This window comes from Neovison vison, chromosome 7, assembly GCF_020171115.1.
Source record: "Neovison vison isolate M4711 chromosome 7, ASM_NN_V1, whole genome shotgun sequence".
NCBI classification, from domain to species: domain Eukaryota; kingdom Metazoa; phylum Chordata; class Mammalia; order Carnivora; family Mustelidae; genus Neogale; species Neogale vison.
In genome coordinates, this window is record NC_058097.1 from 13,690,544 (window position 1) to 13,705,345 (window position 14,802).

The 14,802-nt window shown below is 36.2% G+C and overlaps 1 protein-coding gene across 4 annotated transcripts in view; it reads right to left on the reverse strand.

Annotated features, from left to right (window-relative positions):
* The window catches only part of AP1G1 (adaptor related protein complex 1 subunit gamma 1), an 81,300-nt gene that overhangs the window by 35,665 nt on the left and 30,833 nt on the right, over positions 1-14,802 (reverse strand). For all 4 annotated transcript variants that reach the window (XM_044255798.1, XM_044255796.1, XM_044255795.1 and 1 more), the window contains 3 exons: positions 8,022-8,146; positions 1,736-1,877; positions 67-163 (listed from right to left, as the gene is read on the reverse strand). In XM_044255798.1, coding sequence (XP_044111733.1) covers positions 67-163; positions 1,736-1,877; positions 8,022-8,146 — 364 coding nt within the window. The remainder of the gene's footprint in view (positions 1-66; positions 164-1,735; positions 1,878-8,021; positions 8,147-14,802) is intronic.

The following is a 14,802-nucleotide window of genomic DNA, read 5'->3' on the forward strand; positions in this document are numbered from 1 at the left end:
CCCTGAAGCCCTTTTCTCTTTCCTCCTTTCCCTCAGTACTTCACAAGCACATCCAAATCACATTACCATGGTTCTTTTCATTCAATAAATTTTTTGTTGCTGGTAAAAACATCTCCATAAGTTCAGGAACCTTCCTGATGACATGAACAGCACATAGTGCTGCCTATGAAGGAAAAGGAAAAAGATTTATTTCAACTAAGTCAGGGCAACCAGTCTTACAAAAAATACCAACAAAAGCCTTATTATCATTTAGTTCACCTAATGAAAGAAGAAAGAATAAAGAAGTGAGACATCAGATTTATTATATATTAACTGGTCAGGACTTTCCAATTTATACTATTTCATTAATGAGAACTCTTAGCTCAGCTGTCCCTTTGTTCATGTATTACTAAATAAGTGGACAAAAACTTCCTAGACTAGACCATGGTTAACATGAATTTATCAAACAAATTAAAAATAACTTCTGTGTTTTTCAAAGTAAAAAATAAAGACTTCCATTTGTGATACTCATTCTTCTAAGATGACCAAAAGGTTTTATAAAAAAACCGTAAAATTTAAAGATACATTACTACTGTTAGTTTTAATAATACCTATTATCTTCCCCAATTCATTCTCTGCTGATATTAAGAAACGACACTTGCTCTTAGCCAAAGAAAATCATTTGATAATTAGCTAGTCTCTACTGAAGAAAAGATGGTCTTGACTTGTTCGCTGGAAGAAAAGGTACAAAGACTGATTTTGATTATGCATACCAAAAGTACCCATAAATACTATTTGCTGGAGTAAAATACCACAAACAAAATAGATATAGTAACAAGAAAAGATTTCAGCTAATTCTTCCCAAGTTATATTTGGGGGAAAATGGATTTTTTTTCCAATCCACAGAAGTGTTTTATTTCATGAAATAATGTACTTTTTGAACAAGAGCAGCCCACTCATACTTTAAGAGAAAGCACTGACTTTGGTTCACAATCATCATCAACAGTCCATGATTCTAGAAAACAGCTTGGGCCTTGTCACACCATTAATGTGGCGGCACAGTGAATGACAACCAGGCAATAGTAAGTGTTTGCGTCTTCTAAGTTCCACATTTTACACACTTTGTTTATGAAGGTTACAAGGTTCAAGCACAATTTTAAAAAACATAAATGTTTATATCAACATATAAAACCAAGTAAGAGAGTAAGATTATTGTCTTCCATTACTATTCCATTTAGACACACCAATTTATAAAGTATGTTCTAGATCATTCTCTAATAATTACGTAGGTCCCAATGGAACTGCACTTCCAGAGATTCAAAGTCACTCATACAAAGACATGGGCACTAATTATTAGGACAAAAGTAAATTCTTAAAGTTCTGTTCATTATCACTCTATTTAATACTGTTTAGAATCTGGCAAATTAGGAAGTAATCACGTATCTAGAATATCCTGTAACATTTGTTTGTTTATAAGTCATTTTCTTGAAAAAAGGGGAATTAGGAGAAGAATTAAAGTGTTCACAATTACCAACTGGAGTTAATTAATAATAATTAAAAAAAAACGACCTCCAAAATTAGTATAAAGACAGATTTTGACTTACAAACACCTGATTCATATACAATCATTTAAAATATATCTACTGCCAAGAAAGATACGTTATACCATCATCAGAGCTCTCAAAAATAATTTGCCTCCCCATCTCCATAATAGTCCCTGATCCAAATGCAGACATTTGGTTTCATTAAAAGTTACCTTTTTTCTTAAGTAAGAATTGGAGGTTTTCAGGAGTTTCTCTACCTCTCCTGCAAGATCTCTGCACATCTCTGAAGAGCCCATACAGCCAAGGGTACAAAGTGCTAGCCCCTGTACATATTGCGTGCTATGATTAAGATCACTGTAAAAGAATGGAAAAAGGTAGAAATGAACATGCTTTTACTTGTGCTCCCCATACAGAAGCTTCACAATCTAATGAGGCAACTCTGAATGATTCACAATTTGTCCAGTAAGAAAAATAATTAACAAAATTATTTGTTGCAAAAATATGTTTACCTTATTACAAATTACCAATACAGTGAACTGATTTACAGTGCCTCCTACAGGCTTACAACTCCTTGTTTCCAAATACCAAAGTAACAGAAATTCAGCAATATGTTATCTGTTGAAGACAAACTACTTCAGAAAATTCAGCAAACCAATGAAAGGGAAAACCAACAAAGACAGAAATGTGAAGCACAACTATATGTTTAGAAGATTTGGGGAGGTGCCTGGGTGGCTCAGTCAGTTAAGGGTCTGACTCTTCATTTCCCTCAAGTCATGATCTCAGGGTTGTGAAATGGAGCCCTGCACTGGGCTCCATACTGGGTGAGGAGCCCAATTAAGATTCTCTCTCTCTCCCTCCATTCCTCCTCCCCCTGCATGACACCCCCTTATACCCCCTCTTTCCACCCACCCCACTCTGGCGCATGCACGTTCTATCTAAAGAATAAAAATTTTAAAAATTTAATATGCTCTACTAGTATTCACTTAAAAAAAATGACAAGATATACATACATCAACCAAAACCTTAAAAAAAAAAAATCAAAAAGCAGCTCCCACCACTACAGCATTTTTTTTTTTAAAGATTCCATTTATTTATTTGACAGAGAGAGAGATCACAAGTAGGCAGAGAGGAAGGGGGAAGCAGGCTCCCTGCTGAGCAGAGAACCCGATGTGGGGCTTGATCCCAGGACCCTGAGATCATGACCTGAGCCGAAGGCAGAGGCCTAATCCACTGAGCCACCCAGGAACCCCTACTAGAGCATTTAAGGTGACTTAAATATCACAACAGAAATACTCTGAAACCTCTAACCTTATGGTATAACATTTACCTTGCTATCACATTAATTTTTACATTTTTTTAAAAGATTTATTTATATGACAGACAGACATAGCGAGAAAGGGAACACCAGCAGGGGAGTGGGACAGGGAGAAGCAGGCCTCCCACTGAGCAGGAAGCCCGATGCAAGGCTTGATCCCAAGACCCTGGGATCATAACCAGAGCTGAAGGCAGATGCTTAACAACTTGATGTTAAGCATCAACATGATGCACTTGATGCCCTAATTTTTACATTTTTATGTATTCAAAAGAAGAAAAAAATAGTAACTAGAAAAATTAGCTAATTAAACAACCTTTAACAAACTAAACTAGATATTTACGGTGAGGCCCAGTACCTGGTGATACAGATATACAAAATCCTATCTCTAACAGACATTGATTACTGTACAAAGGAAGAATACCTTCATAAAAAGCTGAAATACTAAAAAGCTTGAACCAGTAAATTCATCTATATATTATAATCAACTTCTACTATTTAGAAGCTGAATTACTATATGAGTTATGCTAATTCTACTGGCTTTAAGAGCATTTTAATATTCTTTAGTTGGTGGTTCTCAAGGATTTCAGTGGTTAACGGATCTCTGGAAGATCCCAAGACTGTTTCACAGGGTCCAGAACAGCCAAACTATTTTCACAATACTAACTCGTTATTTGCCAACTATACTGACATTTACACTTGATACAAAAGCAGTGGTGGAGAAAATTACTGGCAGAGTAGTGGCACCAAACTGTACTAGTGGTCACTGTATTCACTGCCACACATAGACAAATGAAGGAAGGGGGGAAGGAAGGAAGGATGGATGGATGGAAGGGAGGGAAGGAGGGAGAGAGGGAAGGAAGGAGGAAAGGAATGAGTCTGTTTCACTTAAGACTGCCTGTGACAGGACAGTAAAGAAGCTCAGTTTTACTGAATCTTGAGTCAAATGCATACTGTTTAATATTGTGTGAGGAAATACAAAGTATTCATAAAGAACTTCTGCACACCCAAGTGGCAATCTCCGAGAAAAGCACCTGTTCACTTGCAAGCTGAACAATGAACTTTATTTTTTTTTTAAGACTTCTGTTCTTATTTATTTGAGATAAGAGAGAGCACGAGCAGGAGGGACCAAGGGAGAGGGAGAAACGGGCTCCCAACTGAGCAGGGAACCCAATGTGGGGCTCGATCCCAGAACCCTGGGATCATGACCTAAGCCAAAGGCAGACGCTTAACCGACTGAGCCACCCAGGTGCCCCTAACTATGAACTTTTCAAATATATACAATATTTACTTGAAAAATAACTGAGAGACAAGCATAATTATTAAGATTTGGGCATGTAGCTGACATCTTCTGGAAAAGGAGCCAAGTTGGCTTATCAAGAGCAACAACTGACAATACTTGTTGCCAATGATAAAATCCAAGCTTTGAAGTGTGAGAGTTAGAATTTTGGATAATTTGTATTGCTATAGACTATGATAAACTTCATAATCTACCAATACTTTAACTAAGCCAATTTTTCCCAAGTGACTTAGGCATGGTGTTACAAATGCATACATGAGTAAAAGATTCCAAGTGCAAGAGGAGCAATGGGTTTAACAGAACAAAGTACCAAACTTCACTAATATGGTTTCAAATTCCACCTTGAAACTAATCCTTAAGAAACTACCATTTATGGAGTTTTGGTATAGTATCACAGAAGAATATCCAGTTATCTGAAAGGCTATTAAAGTCCTCTTCCTTTTTCTAACTATCCAACTATCTGTGAAAGGGTGGATATTCTTCATATACTTCAATCAAAACAACACAAGAAATTGAATGTAGAAGCAAGTATGACATCTGGCTGTCTTCCATTAGATCAGATGTTTAAAGATTAAAAAAAATATATGAAATAATGTTATTTTTCTCATTTGAATTGTTTTTATTTTGGAAAATAATTTTTCATTAAAAATGTTATTTATGTTAACATGTACGGGGATCATTACTGGTAATTTTAAATGAAATAAATGGTTTTAACCTTCTCTGAATAAAGAAAGGAAAAGAAAGTAAAGTATAAATTAGCCATGTTTGCTACTTTTTAGCAATTTGAATATTTAAGATAAAAATGACTGATAAGGGGCACCTGAGTGGCTCAGTCAGTGTCCAATTCTTGATTTTGGCTCAGGTCATGATCTCAGGATTGTGAGATAAAGCCCTGAGTCAAGCTCCAAGCTGGACATGGAGACTGCTGAAGATTCTCTCTCCAGGGCACGTGGGTGGCTCAGTGGGTTAAGTGGCTCCCTTTAAATCGGATCATGATCCAAGCGTTCTGGAATCAAGCCCTATGTTGAGCTACTTGCTCAGTGGGGAGTATGCTTCTCCCTCTCCCTCTGCCTGCTACTCTCCCTGCTTGTGTTGTCAAATAAACAAATAAAATCTTAAAAATAAATAAATAAATAAGAGTCTCTCTCTCTCTCTCTCTTTCCCTCTGCCCCTCCCCCCGATTCCACCCCCTGCTTGCCCTCTCTCCCAAAAAAGTATTTTTTCCCCTGGTAAAAATAATGTTTAACTCTTTTTTTCTTTTTTTTTTTTTTTAAGATTTTATTTATTTATCTGACAGAGAGATAGAGCATGCACAAGCAGGCAGAGAAGCAGGCAAAGCAGGAGGCAAAGGGAGAGGGAGAAGCAGGCTCCAAGCTGAGCAGGGAGCCTGATTTGGGGCTCAATCCCAGGACCCTGGGATCATGACCTGAGCTGAAGGCAGACACTTAACCGAGTGAGCCACCCACATGCCCCAATAATATTTAAGTCTAACTATGACTTTCCCATTTAGGCTCCCAGTTTCCAAGAATATTTAGCTGACTTTTCATTCATTTTTCAATGATTAATAACATTTGCATAATGCAAGCTCTTAAAATATCATATCCAATTTTTAAAGAAAGAGCTTTTCTAGGCCAATGAACAATGAGGGAAACATTCTTTTTTTTTTTTTTTTTTTTAAGATTTTATGTATTGTCAGAGAGAGAGCACAAGGAGGGAGAACAGCAGGCAGAGGGAGAAGCAGGCTCCTGGCTGAGCAAGAAGCCCAATGTGGGACTCAATTCCAGGACCCTGGGATCATGACCCGAGCCGAAGGCAGCTGCTTAACCAGGCATCCCGGAAAATATTCATTATTAAACATAAAAACCACTGGTACACAATGATGCCCCATAATAAAAACCAAAAGGAAAAAACAACAAAAACCAAAAAACCTCACGAAACAAACCAACCCATTCATTAACAAATATTTTTTTAAAAACAAAACTAAATAACCCAAAGTCCTTTAACTTGAGCTTTGACTAAGGGGTGAGATCAATTCCCAACTATTATTTCTCTCTAAAAAAGCTCACCTCTGAGGCCCGGTTAGGTCTCATTAAAATTCAAAACAAAGATTTCTTCCTTGCCTATGTGCCTCATTCTTCAATTTTTTATCAAGCTATAAACCTACACTTGAGTTTGGTATTAACTCTTTAATATGAACTTGCTGCTAGGCAGAACTGCCAAATCAGGAGCATGTGACTGAAGGCTTAAGTAATAAGGGCAACAGAGCATGCAAGAACCAAAATTAAAGAAACTCTCAGAGGCCTAGCCAGAGTAAAGGTATAAAAGAGTCATGCTGAACACTAAGACTGTAACCTCTGTAACACCAAGGATTTCTGCCAATTGTTTTCACTCTCCCTCCCCAGAACTTGTAACAGCTCCTGGCATGCAGCAGGTATACAAGTATTTGCTGAATACATGAATCAACTCAGTATTTTCATTAGTATTTATTTCAAGACCCAAAATTAAGATTCCCCCAAAATTAAGTTCACAGACTCAATGTATTTACATGACACCCTCTATATTTACAAGCAAATCGTAATTCTCATTTTGGGATTTTCTATTATCCACTGGGAAATTTTAAAGTAGAACATTACTGACCATATAAAAGCGTAAGAGCTCAATAACTACAAACGTGATTACCTATATCCCCTGCATCTACTTTCTGTCAAACAAATACTACAAATGAAAAAGAAATTTACAGGGGCGCCTGGGTGGCTCAGTGGGTTAAGCCGCTGCCTTCGGCTCAGGTCATGATCTCAGAGTCCTGGGATCAAGTCCTGCATGGGGCTCTCTGCTCAGCAGGGAGCCTGCTTCCCTCTCTCTCTCTCTGCCTGCCTCTCTGTCTACTTGTAATTTCTCTCTGTCAAATAAATAAATAAAATCTTTAAAAAAAAAAAAGAAATTTACAAAAGGAGATTAAACTAACAGATACACCAAAACCAAACCGAAAAGTACCTTTAACCAATAAGGCCACCAGAACTTCCACAACTTTCAAATAAACATTTGATGTTTATTCGAAAGTTAAGGATGCTGGGAAGAACTGCTAATTCCCTTGCTTAGCTACTCTAATTCCTCTGTATAGCAAGCATTCCTCAGTTTTTAAGTTAAACAAACATGACTGGACTAGTAAAGCTCCCATTAGAGGGAAAAAAAGACACATAAAAATTCACAAGCCTAAGTAAAATTTCATGCAAGTAAAATCTTGAAAGACCACTAACAAGCAAGACCTCTTCTTTTACCTTTAAATGGTATTTACTCAGAACATACACTGGTAATTCTTTAATAAATGTAAAATTTCATTACTCATGGTATTCAAGGTCCTGGAAATATAAGAAATCTCTGATTTACCAATGCTTTTTCTATTCCATGTAGGTCCAAATTCTTGTTTCATTTCTAAACTGTGGTCCTATGCCTGAAGATGTTGTACATGCAATGCCTTCATTTAATTACCCCCTACAGGGGCGCCTGGGAGGCTCAGTCAGTTAAGTGACCAACTCTGGATTTTGGCTCCAGTCATGATCGCAGGGTCATAGGATGGAGCCCCGTTATCAGGCTCTGTACTCAGTGCAGAATCTGCTTGAGATTCTCTCCCTCTCCTTTCCTCCCGCTGCTTTCGTGTGCTTTCACACACACTCTCTCTCAAATAAATAAAATCTTAAAACATAATAATAAATATGGCCCTACAGAAGTTTTAATCCTTTGTTTACCTTCTTTACACACAAACTGTAAGAGCAATTCAAATATATTCTAGGTAGTAAATAAAGTCAATAAACAGATGCTCTCAATGTCATATTGTAAGAAAACTTTAAAAGCACAAAGTAGTTATTAAAAGAAGGAAAAGACTTACTTCTTGATACAGTTTGTCATGAGAAGATGGACATCTTGTCTTTCATCTAACAGCAGCATTGCCCCTAAATAGCCAATGCGTTTGTCTGTGAACTTTTGAGAGGCGATAAGCTTGAGGCACTCCAACTGTAAATTTTTTAAAAAAAGAAAAGAAATTAAAGAATTGCTACCACAATCAGGAAAGCAATGTTTTTAACCCAGAGTCAATGGATGGCTGAAATAAGTAGATATCAAATCGCCTAAGATCTTGAGATATCCTGATGATAGGACACCAACTTCTGGAATAGATCATCTCAGCAAGGTCCTATGATATGAACTATCCAAATAATCTGTGAGGTTTACCTTACTTCCACAGACTGAAGTAAGTAGTTATTAATAAAGCATTATAATAGAATATTAATAAACCCAATTCTCAATTTAATCCCCAGTTGTACTAAATGAGCACCTGACTTACGGGTACATTTATGGTCTTTTCTATTTTGAATATCAAAACACTCAGTAACTGGAAATACATTAAAGTGCCAAACACTATCTTAAACATCAGGAATATACAACTGAAAAAGAGACAACAACTAACATTAGTATGATGTGGGAAGTGCTACATTTAGGGCTTGAACCAAGGAGAAGGCAGAAGAAAGAGTTTAGCATATGAGGAATAAAAATACAGAGTAAAAAAAAAAAGGCCAGAGGAAATATCAGGAGTGGAATAAACCTAAAATGTTTTATATGACTTTTTCTTTATGTAATTTATAAAAATTCTAAGAGCTTAAGACTCTTTGTAGTTAAATAGATCGTCTTGATACTTAGCCTTTCTTGAATATCACAATCATTTTGATATACCTTATTACTCCACCTTGACTAACATGCAAAAGGCCAAACATCCCCTTGACAGTGATGGTTTTCAAAGCATGTACCTAAGTTAGACACTCCAAAACTCCAAGAGGAGTTTTGCAAACTATGTTCCCATTTAGAATCACTGTATCCCAAGGAAAGGGGTTCAAATGCAGACCTATATACAACAGTCTAAAATCATGAGACTATTCCCATCTGAATTTGCCTATAAGTTCCAAAGTGAAATTGAGGAAAATAAAAGCATTTGCAAATAAAACTGTTTCAAGCTACTTAAAAACTGCTCTTGATATATCTGCATTAAAAACACCTCAAGTTAACAGAATGACTATACTATCATGAACAAATCAAAGCCTCCAAGAATAACCAGGATCCAAAAGGGAAACTGAAATGCCTCTGAAACTGACAGATTACATAACAACCCTTCCCTTCCTTCTATGCATTCAATTTAAATTTTAAAAAACAATATCTGAAATAAAAAATGAATAAAGTAATTTTCACAATCTCAGCACAAAAATTATTGCTGAAGTGAATGAAAAGACAGGAGCTAAAATATTATCAGAAAATCTTACTCTTTTTCAAATAGAAGGATTTTTAACCTTCCCATTTAATAATCCTAAAAATGAATATTTAAGCAGTGAAAAAAAAAACAGTTCTAAAAGAGTTTCAGGTATGACGGAAATTTTTAATCATCCTTATTGAATCGTGCCTTTAACAAATACCAGGCATTAAGCAAATAAATTATCCAAAAATTTGTTATTAAGATGAACTAATGAAGAAGACAGACTTTACTCTTAGGCATTAATATGACTGTGTATTTTTTAGGCCAAGTTTTAAGATAGTCACACTAAAAGTCATCAATGACTTGAGAGTACAATTTGTTACTCTTTGTGACACTTGTTTAAAACTTACCTAAAAATGAAGGAAAAAACTACAACTTAAAGGGACAAACACTAAATTAATTCTTTTTCATATTCCCCATTGGTACAGTGACTTTGCTTCAAGAATATACATTTGTTTTACGAAGGTGGCAAATTTTGAGAGGAAAATCCAAGATTAAAGACTGGAAATGGCATTTGAAAAACATCCTGCACTGAGGATTAATTCTCATCATCCTCTACACTTTGGTGTTAGTGGCCAGCAATAGTGCTAAGAAAGCACTGTGTTTCATCTTTAAGAATACTATCAAAGTTTTCAGATATGGTAAAAGAAAAAAGATGGAGGGATGGACAATGGGGTTTTGGGGGAAATACTAGGGGAAGGCATCCATTTTTGAGCAGCAACCACTAACTAGGCAACTCTAGTGTGAGTTACAGAAGAAAAATGGTAAAATCAATTATATGTTTCTGCCCCTTAGGTAACAACCTCAAATTAAGTTCTACTTCATCTCACTTAAAGCTACTTGAAAATCCCACCTGAAACATTGCTAACCTACAAATCTAACATATGCTTTAAGACCACAGAAAACAGTCTAGCTTTTATATTCACACAACAACAGAGATAAAAAATAACTTTTGATTTTACTCCAAACTCCCTGAGCAAAGTAAAAAAAACAAATGACAAATGTGGAAAAAAGATTTCCAACCTGTTTCATAGACACGAAATGCTATATATATAACAGGATCCTACAAACTGATTTTCAAAGAGACCAACAACTAAAACAAACAAACAAATAAAAAGACCAACAACTCAATATAAAAATGGACAAAGAATATGGACAGTTCAAAGAAAACAAAAATAATTCAAACATAGGAAACGGAGTTCAACCTCCTCATAAAACAAATGCAAATCCAAGTAGGTAAATTTACTTAAAACAAATCACTGTACCATATACTTGAAAAGGGTGAATTATAAGATATGCAAAATATGTCTCAGTGAAGTTACTGGAAGAGAAAAAGACATGCAAATGGAAACCATAGTGAGACAGTTTTTAACCTCTTATATTAGCAAAGTTAGATTGTCATTACGGAGCGAGGACATTAGTGATTGGCTATGAAGTGGCAGAAGCTGTAGACAGAAAGACCTGGCCTATCAAAAATACAAATACATATACCTTTTGGCTCAATAATTCCACTTTTAGGAACTTACACTACCTTTACATTTCATATACGTGTAAAATAATGGTGATTATTCAATTGTAGTACTGCTTTAAGCAGTAAGACTGGAGGGGCACCTGGCTGACTTAGTTGATAAGAGCATGGGACTCTTCATCTCAGGGTCCTGAGTTTGAGCTTCACAATGAGTGTGGAGCTTACATAAAATTAAATAAATAAACAGTTAAGACTGGAAATAAGTGTCCATTAATAAGGCATTAGTGTAAATAAATAATGATCCAAAAATATCATGGAATATGGGCACCTGAGTGGCTCAGTTGGTTAAGTGTGTGCCTTTGGCTCAGGTCATGGGATCAAGCCCCACACTGGGCTCCTGGCTCTGCGGGGAATCTGGTTTGTCCCTCTCCATCTGCCCCTCCCCCCGTTTGTGCTCACACTTGCACTCTCCCCCCACCCAAATAAATAGAAACTTAAGGAAAAAAAAGTATCATGGACTACTATGCTAGATACATTACCATGAGTATGTCAAAGAAGCTGGCTAAAAGAATGAGTATGTCAAAAAAGCTGGAAAAAAGAATGAGGACATGGGCTAATCTTCAAGACAGATTAATAAGTAGACACTGCACACATGTATTTTACAGTGGAGTAGGCATTTCCATTGCCTGGAGATGTATTAAGTATCTCTGGAAGGATAGACACAGACAGTTGCCTGTAAAAAGGAAACTAAGCAGGGACGCCACATAGGCTCAGCCAGTTAAGCCTCTGCCTTCTGCTCAGGTCATCATCTTGGGGTCCTGGAATCCAGCCCTGCATCCATCCATCTGGCTCCCTGCTTCGCGGGAAGCCTGCTTTTCCCTCTCCCCTTGCAGCTACCCCTGCTTGTGCTCTCTCGCTCGCACTCTCCTTCTCTCTCAAATAAATACATAAAATCTTAAAAACAAAACGAAACAGGAAACTAAGTGTCTGAAAGTGAACAGAAAGCAGGGTTTTCATCATATATTCTTTTCTATCTTTTAAATTTTGCATTAATGAACTGTCATTATCTATTCCAAAGATAAAGAATATTGGACTAGAAGGAAAAAGTTTAAAACTGCAAGATAAAGGGAACTTTTATCTAATTTGTGGTTACAAAAGCTAATATAATGATATCATTAAAAAGGAGAGGGAAAAAACCTAGGGCAATTACTCCCTCTCCCAAACTGAGTAACATGTAATTTCAAAAATTAACAGAAAAGCATTTGAGTCTTAAAATAGTTTTATGAAAAGACTTTGAGAATTTAAGACCGAAAATCTTATGAAAATACAACTCAGCAAATGGGAACAATCAGCCTTTTTAAAATAACTTAAATTCCTAATGAACGATTATTGTGCACACCTGTAATGCTGTAAGAGCTTACAAAGTTATGTCCATTCCTTATCTCTAATGCCCTCGATGGCTAGGTTTTCTTCTGCCGGCAGTTATTCTGTATTTTTCACTATCAGCTTCTTCCTTTTCAACAACACTCTTACAACTGGCTTTTCAACAGCAACCTCCTCGCTCTCCCTGCTATCTTCCATCCCAAAGGTCTGACTGCGATAATTTTTAGCTGTTCCCTGATTTTCTTTATATTTACTTTCCCGTTGTTTTTAAGCTGTGATTTTTCTTCAACTTCATAAACTCCTGCTGTGTAAAAACCAATGAGCTAGACATTCTCATTGATACCCAGTTGGAAGGGCACACAAAAGGAAACCAACATTTGGATATATATTACAAGTATGATATATACATATACATCGTAGTATATATATATAAGTATTATATACATATGACAATTAAGCACAAGCTACTATGCAAACAAGTTAAGAAGGGCACTCGATTCAAGGTGAGAAACAGTAAAAAAACATCAGAGAAAGATTCCTATCCCTTTATATAACACACTAGAACAGAAAGACACTATTTGACCTAAAAGCCCTAATCCTGGTTCTAGCTTGAGACCTAAGCAAGTTATTTCAACAACCTGGGCTTCAGTCTCCTCTTCACTAAGATAACTGGGTCACATAATGAAGACAACCTTAACGCTCCCCTCAACTCTTTACTTTCAAGGCAAATACAGTAGTCACTAATTCTTCTTTTTTTTTTTTTAAGATTTTTTATTTATTTATTTGACAGACAGAGATCACAAGTAGGCAGAGAGGCAGGCAGAGACAGAGAGGGAAGCAGGCTTCCCGCCGAGCAGAGAGCCCGATGCGGGGCTCGATCCCAGGACCCTGAGATCATTGACGTGAGCCGAAGGCAGAGGCTCAACCCACTGAGCCACCCAGGCGCCCCCAGTAGTCACTAATTCTTAACAGCTGACCCTTGAAGTGGCCTAAGAATTTTTCTCAGCAGAAACATTCCATGCAGCCATTAGCAAGCCTAGAGAGTGAAGTTACCGGCTCCCTTTGGAATAAATATAATGCCTTAAGGAAGTGGTTTCCAAACTTGACTGATCAAAAACAACTGGAAGAGTTTTGAAATACGTAGCTGAAATACGTAGGTCATCCCCCCAAAATATCCTGATGGAGTAGGTTTCAGGTAAAGACTGTTTTCATAAACATTTTCTGACTCAATATTCCAATTTTTTCTAAATTTCAAAGCAATTTTTTAAAAGAAAGGTTTTGGGCCTTGTTACATTGTTCTAAAGCAAGTATAAATATTGCCCTTTATAAACATTTAATCTGGTTGCCCTTGAAAGAATCTACACCTATTTTGTTAGCTTTCAGAACAATTACCCACAAGGTCAAATGCATATATACATTTGCTTTTAAATTTAACATCTAAGCTTTATGATGTGAACAATCACCTTGATGAAAATATGCAACTATTTATTAATGGAACTGCAACTGATTGGTTAGGTTTTTAAAAATTACCTTTATTTCTATTTAATATTCAGAAATAACTTTCTAGTTTATACACACAGCGCGCGCACACACACACACACACAAAGAATAAGCTTGGAACAGCTTTACCACTATGTAGTATGGCAACATAAAAATCTCTATGAGACCAGGTTGTTTTTTCATTCTTTTGGCAAAGGGGAAAAACAAACACAAAATACTTAACATTGCTATTGCATCCCATTTTTCCTCTTGAGAAAAATTATGAAATTATGAAATATTTCACTCAAAAATACACAAAAATCATGCAATACTCATTGAGCCACCAGCCAGCTTTAGCAAATCTTGAATTTTTAACCTACTCACTTTATTTTACATTTTTTAGTATCACAAATTCAACTGAAGTCCTCTGTATACTCTGCCTTGGTCCCATTTCCCTTCTCTCCATCCTAGGAGTAACCAGAACTCAAAATTGTTGCTCATCATTGCCATGCCCCATGCCTTTACTACATATGTTGAGACAATTATTTTTTAATGTCTTAAGCTCTATGTAAGTGTCATACCATATCCCTGTTCTTTTCATTCAACGTCTTTGAGTGTTACTCATATTCAGATAAGAAATTGTAATTCAGTTATATTCACTGCTAATATACTATCCCACTTGTGAATATACCACAACTTACCTATTCTTTCTGTGGACACAAAGATTATTCCCAATGTTTTCATATCAGAAACAATGCTGCAATGAACTCTTATGAATGTCCCTTGTTAAATGGACAAGATTCTTGATCAGATTCAGATTTTTCAGTTTTTATTTTGTTTTGACTTAGCAACTACACTTCATAGGTGGTGGTATGAACTTTCATCAAGAAGTATATAATTATTTCTGGTGGCTCTCTCTCTTTTGTGACATTAGTATCAATGATGATCACCAGGAATTACAAAATGGTAATCTTCTAATTCTTTTATTCTTTCTTCATTTATTGGTTGGGCTTTTCCTCTAAGAAGCAATTTCTCTACATG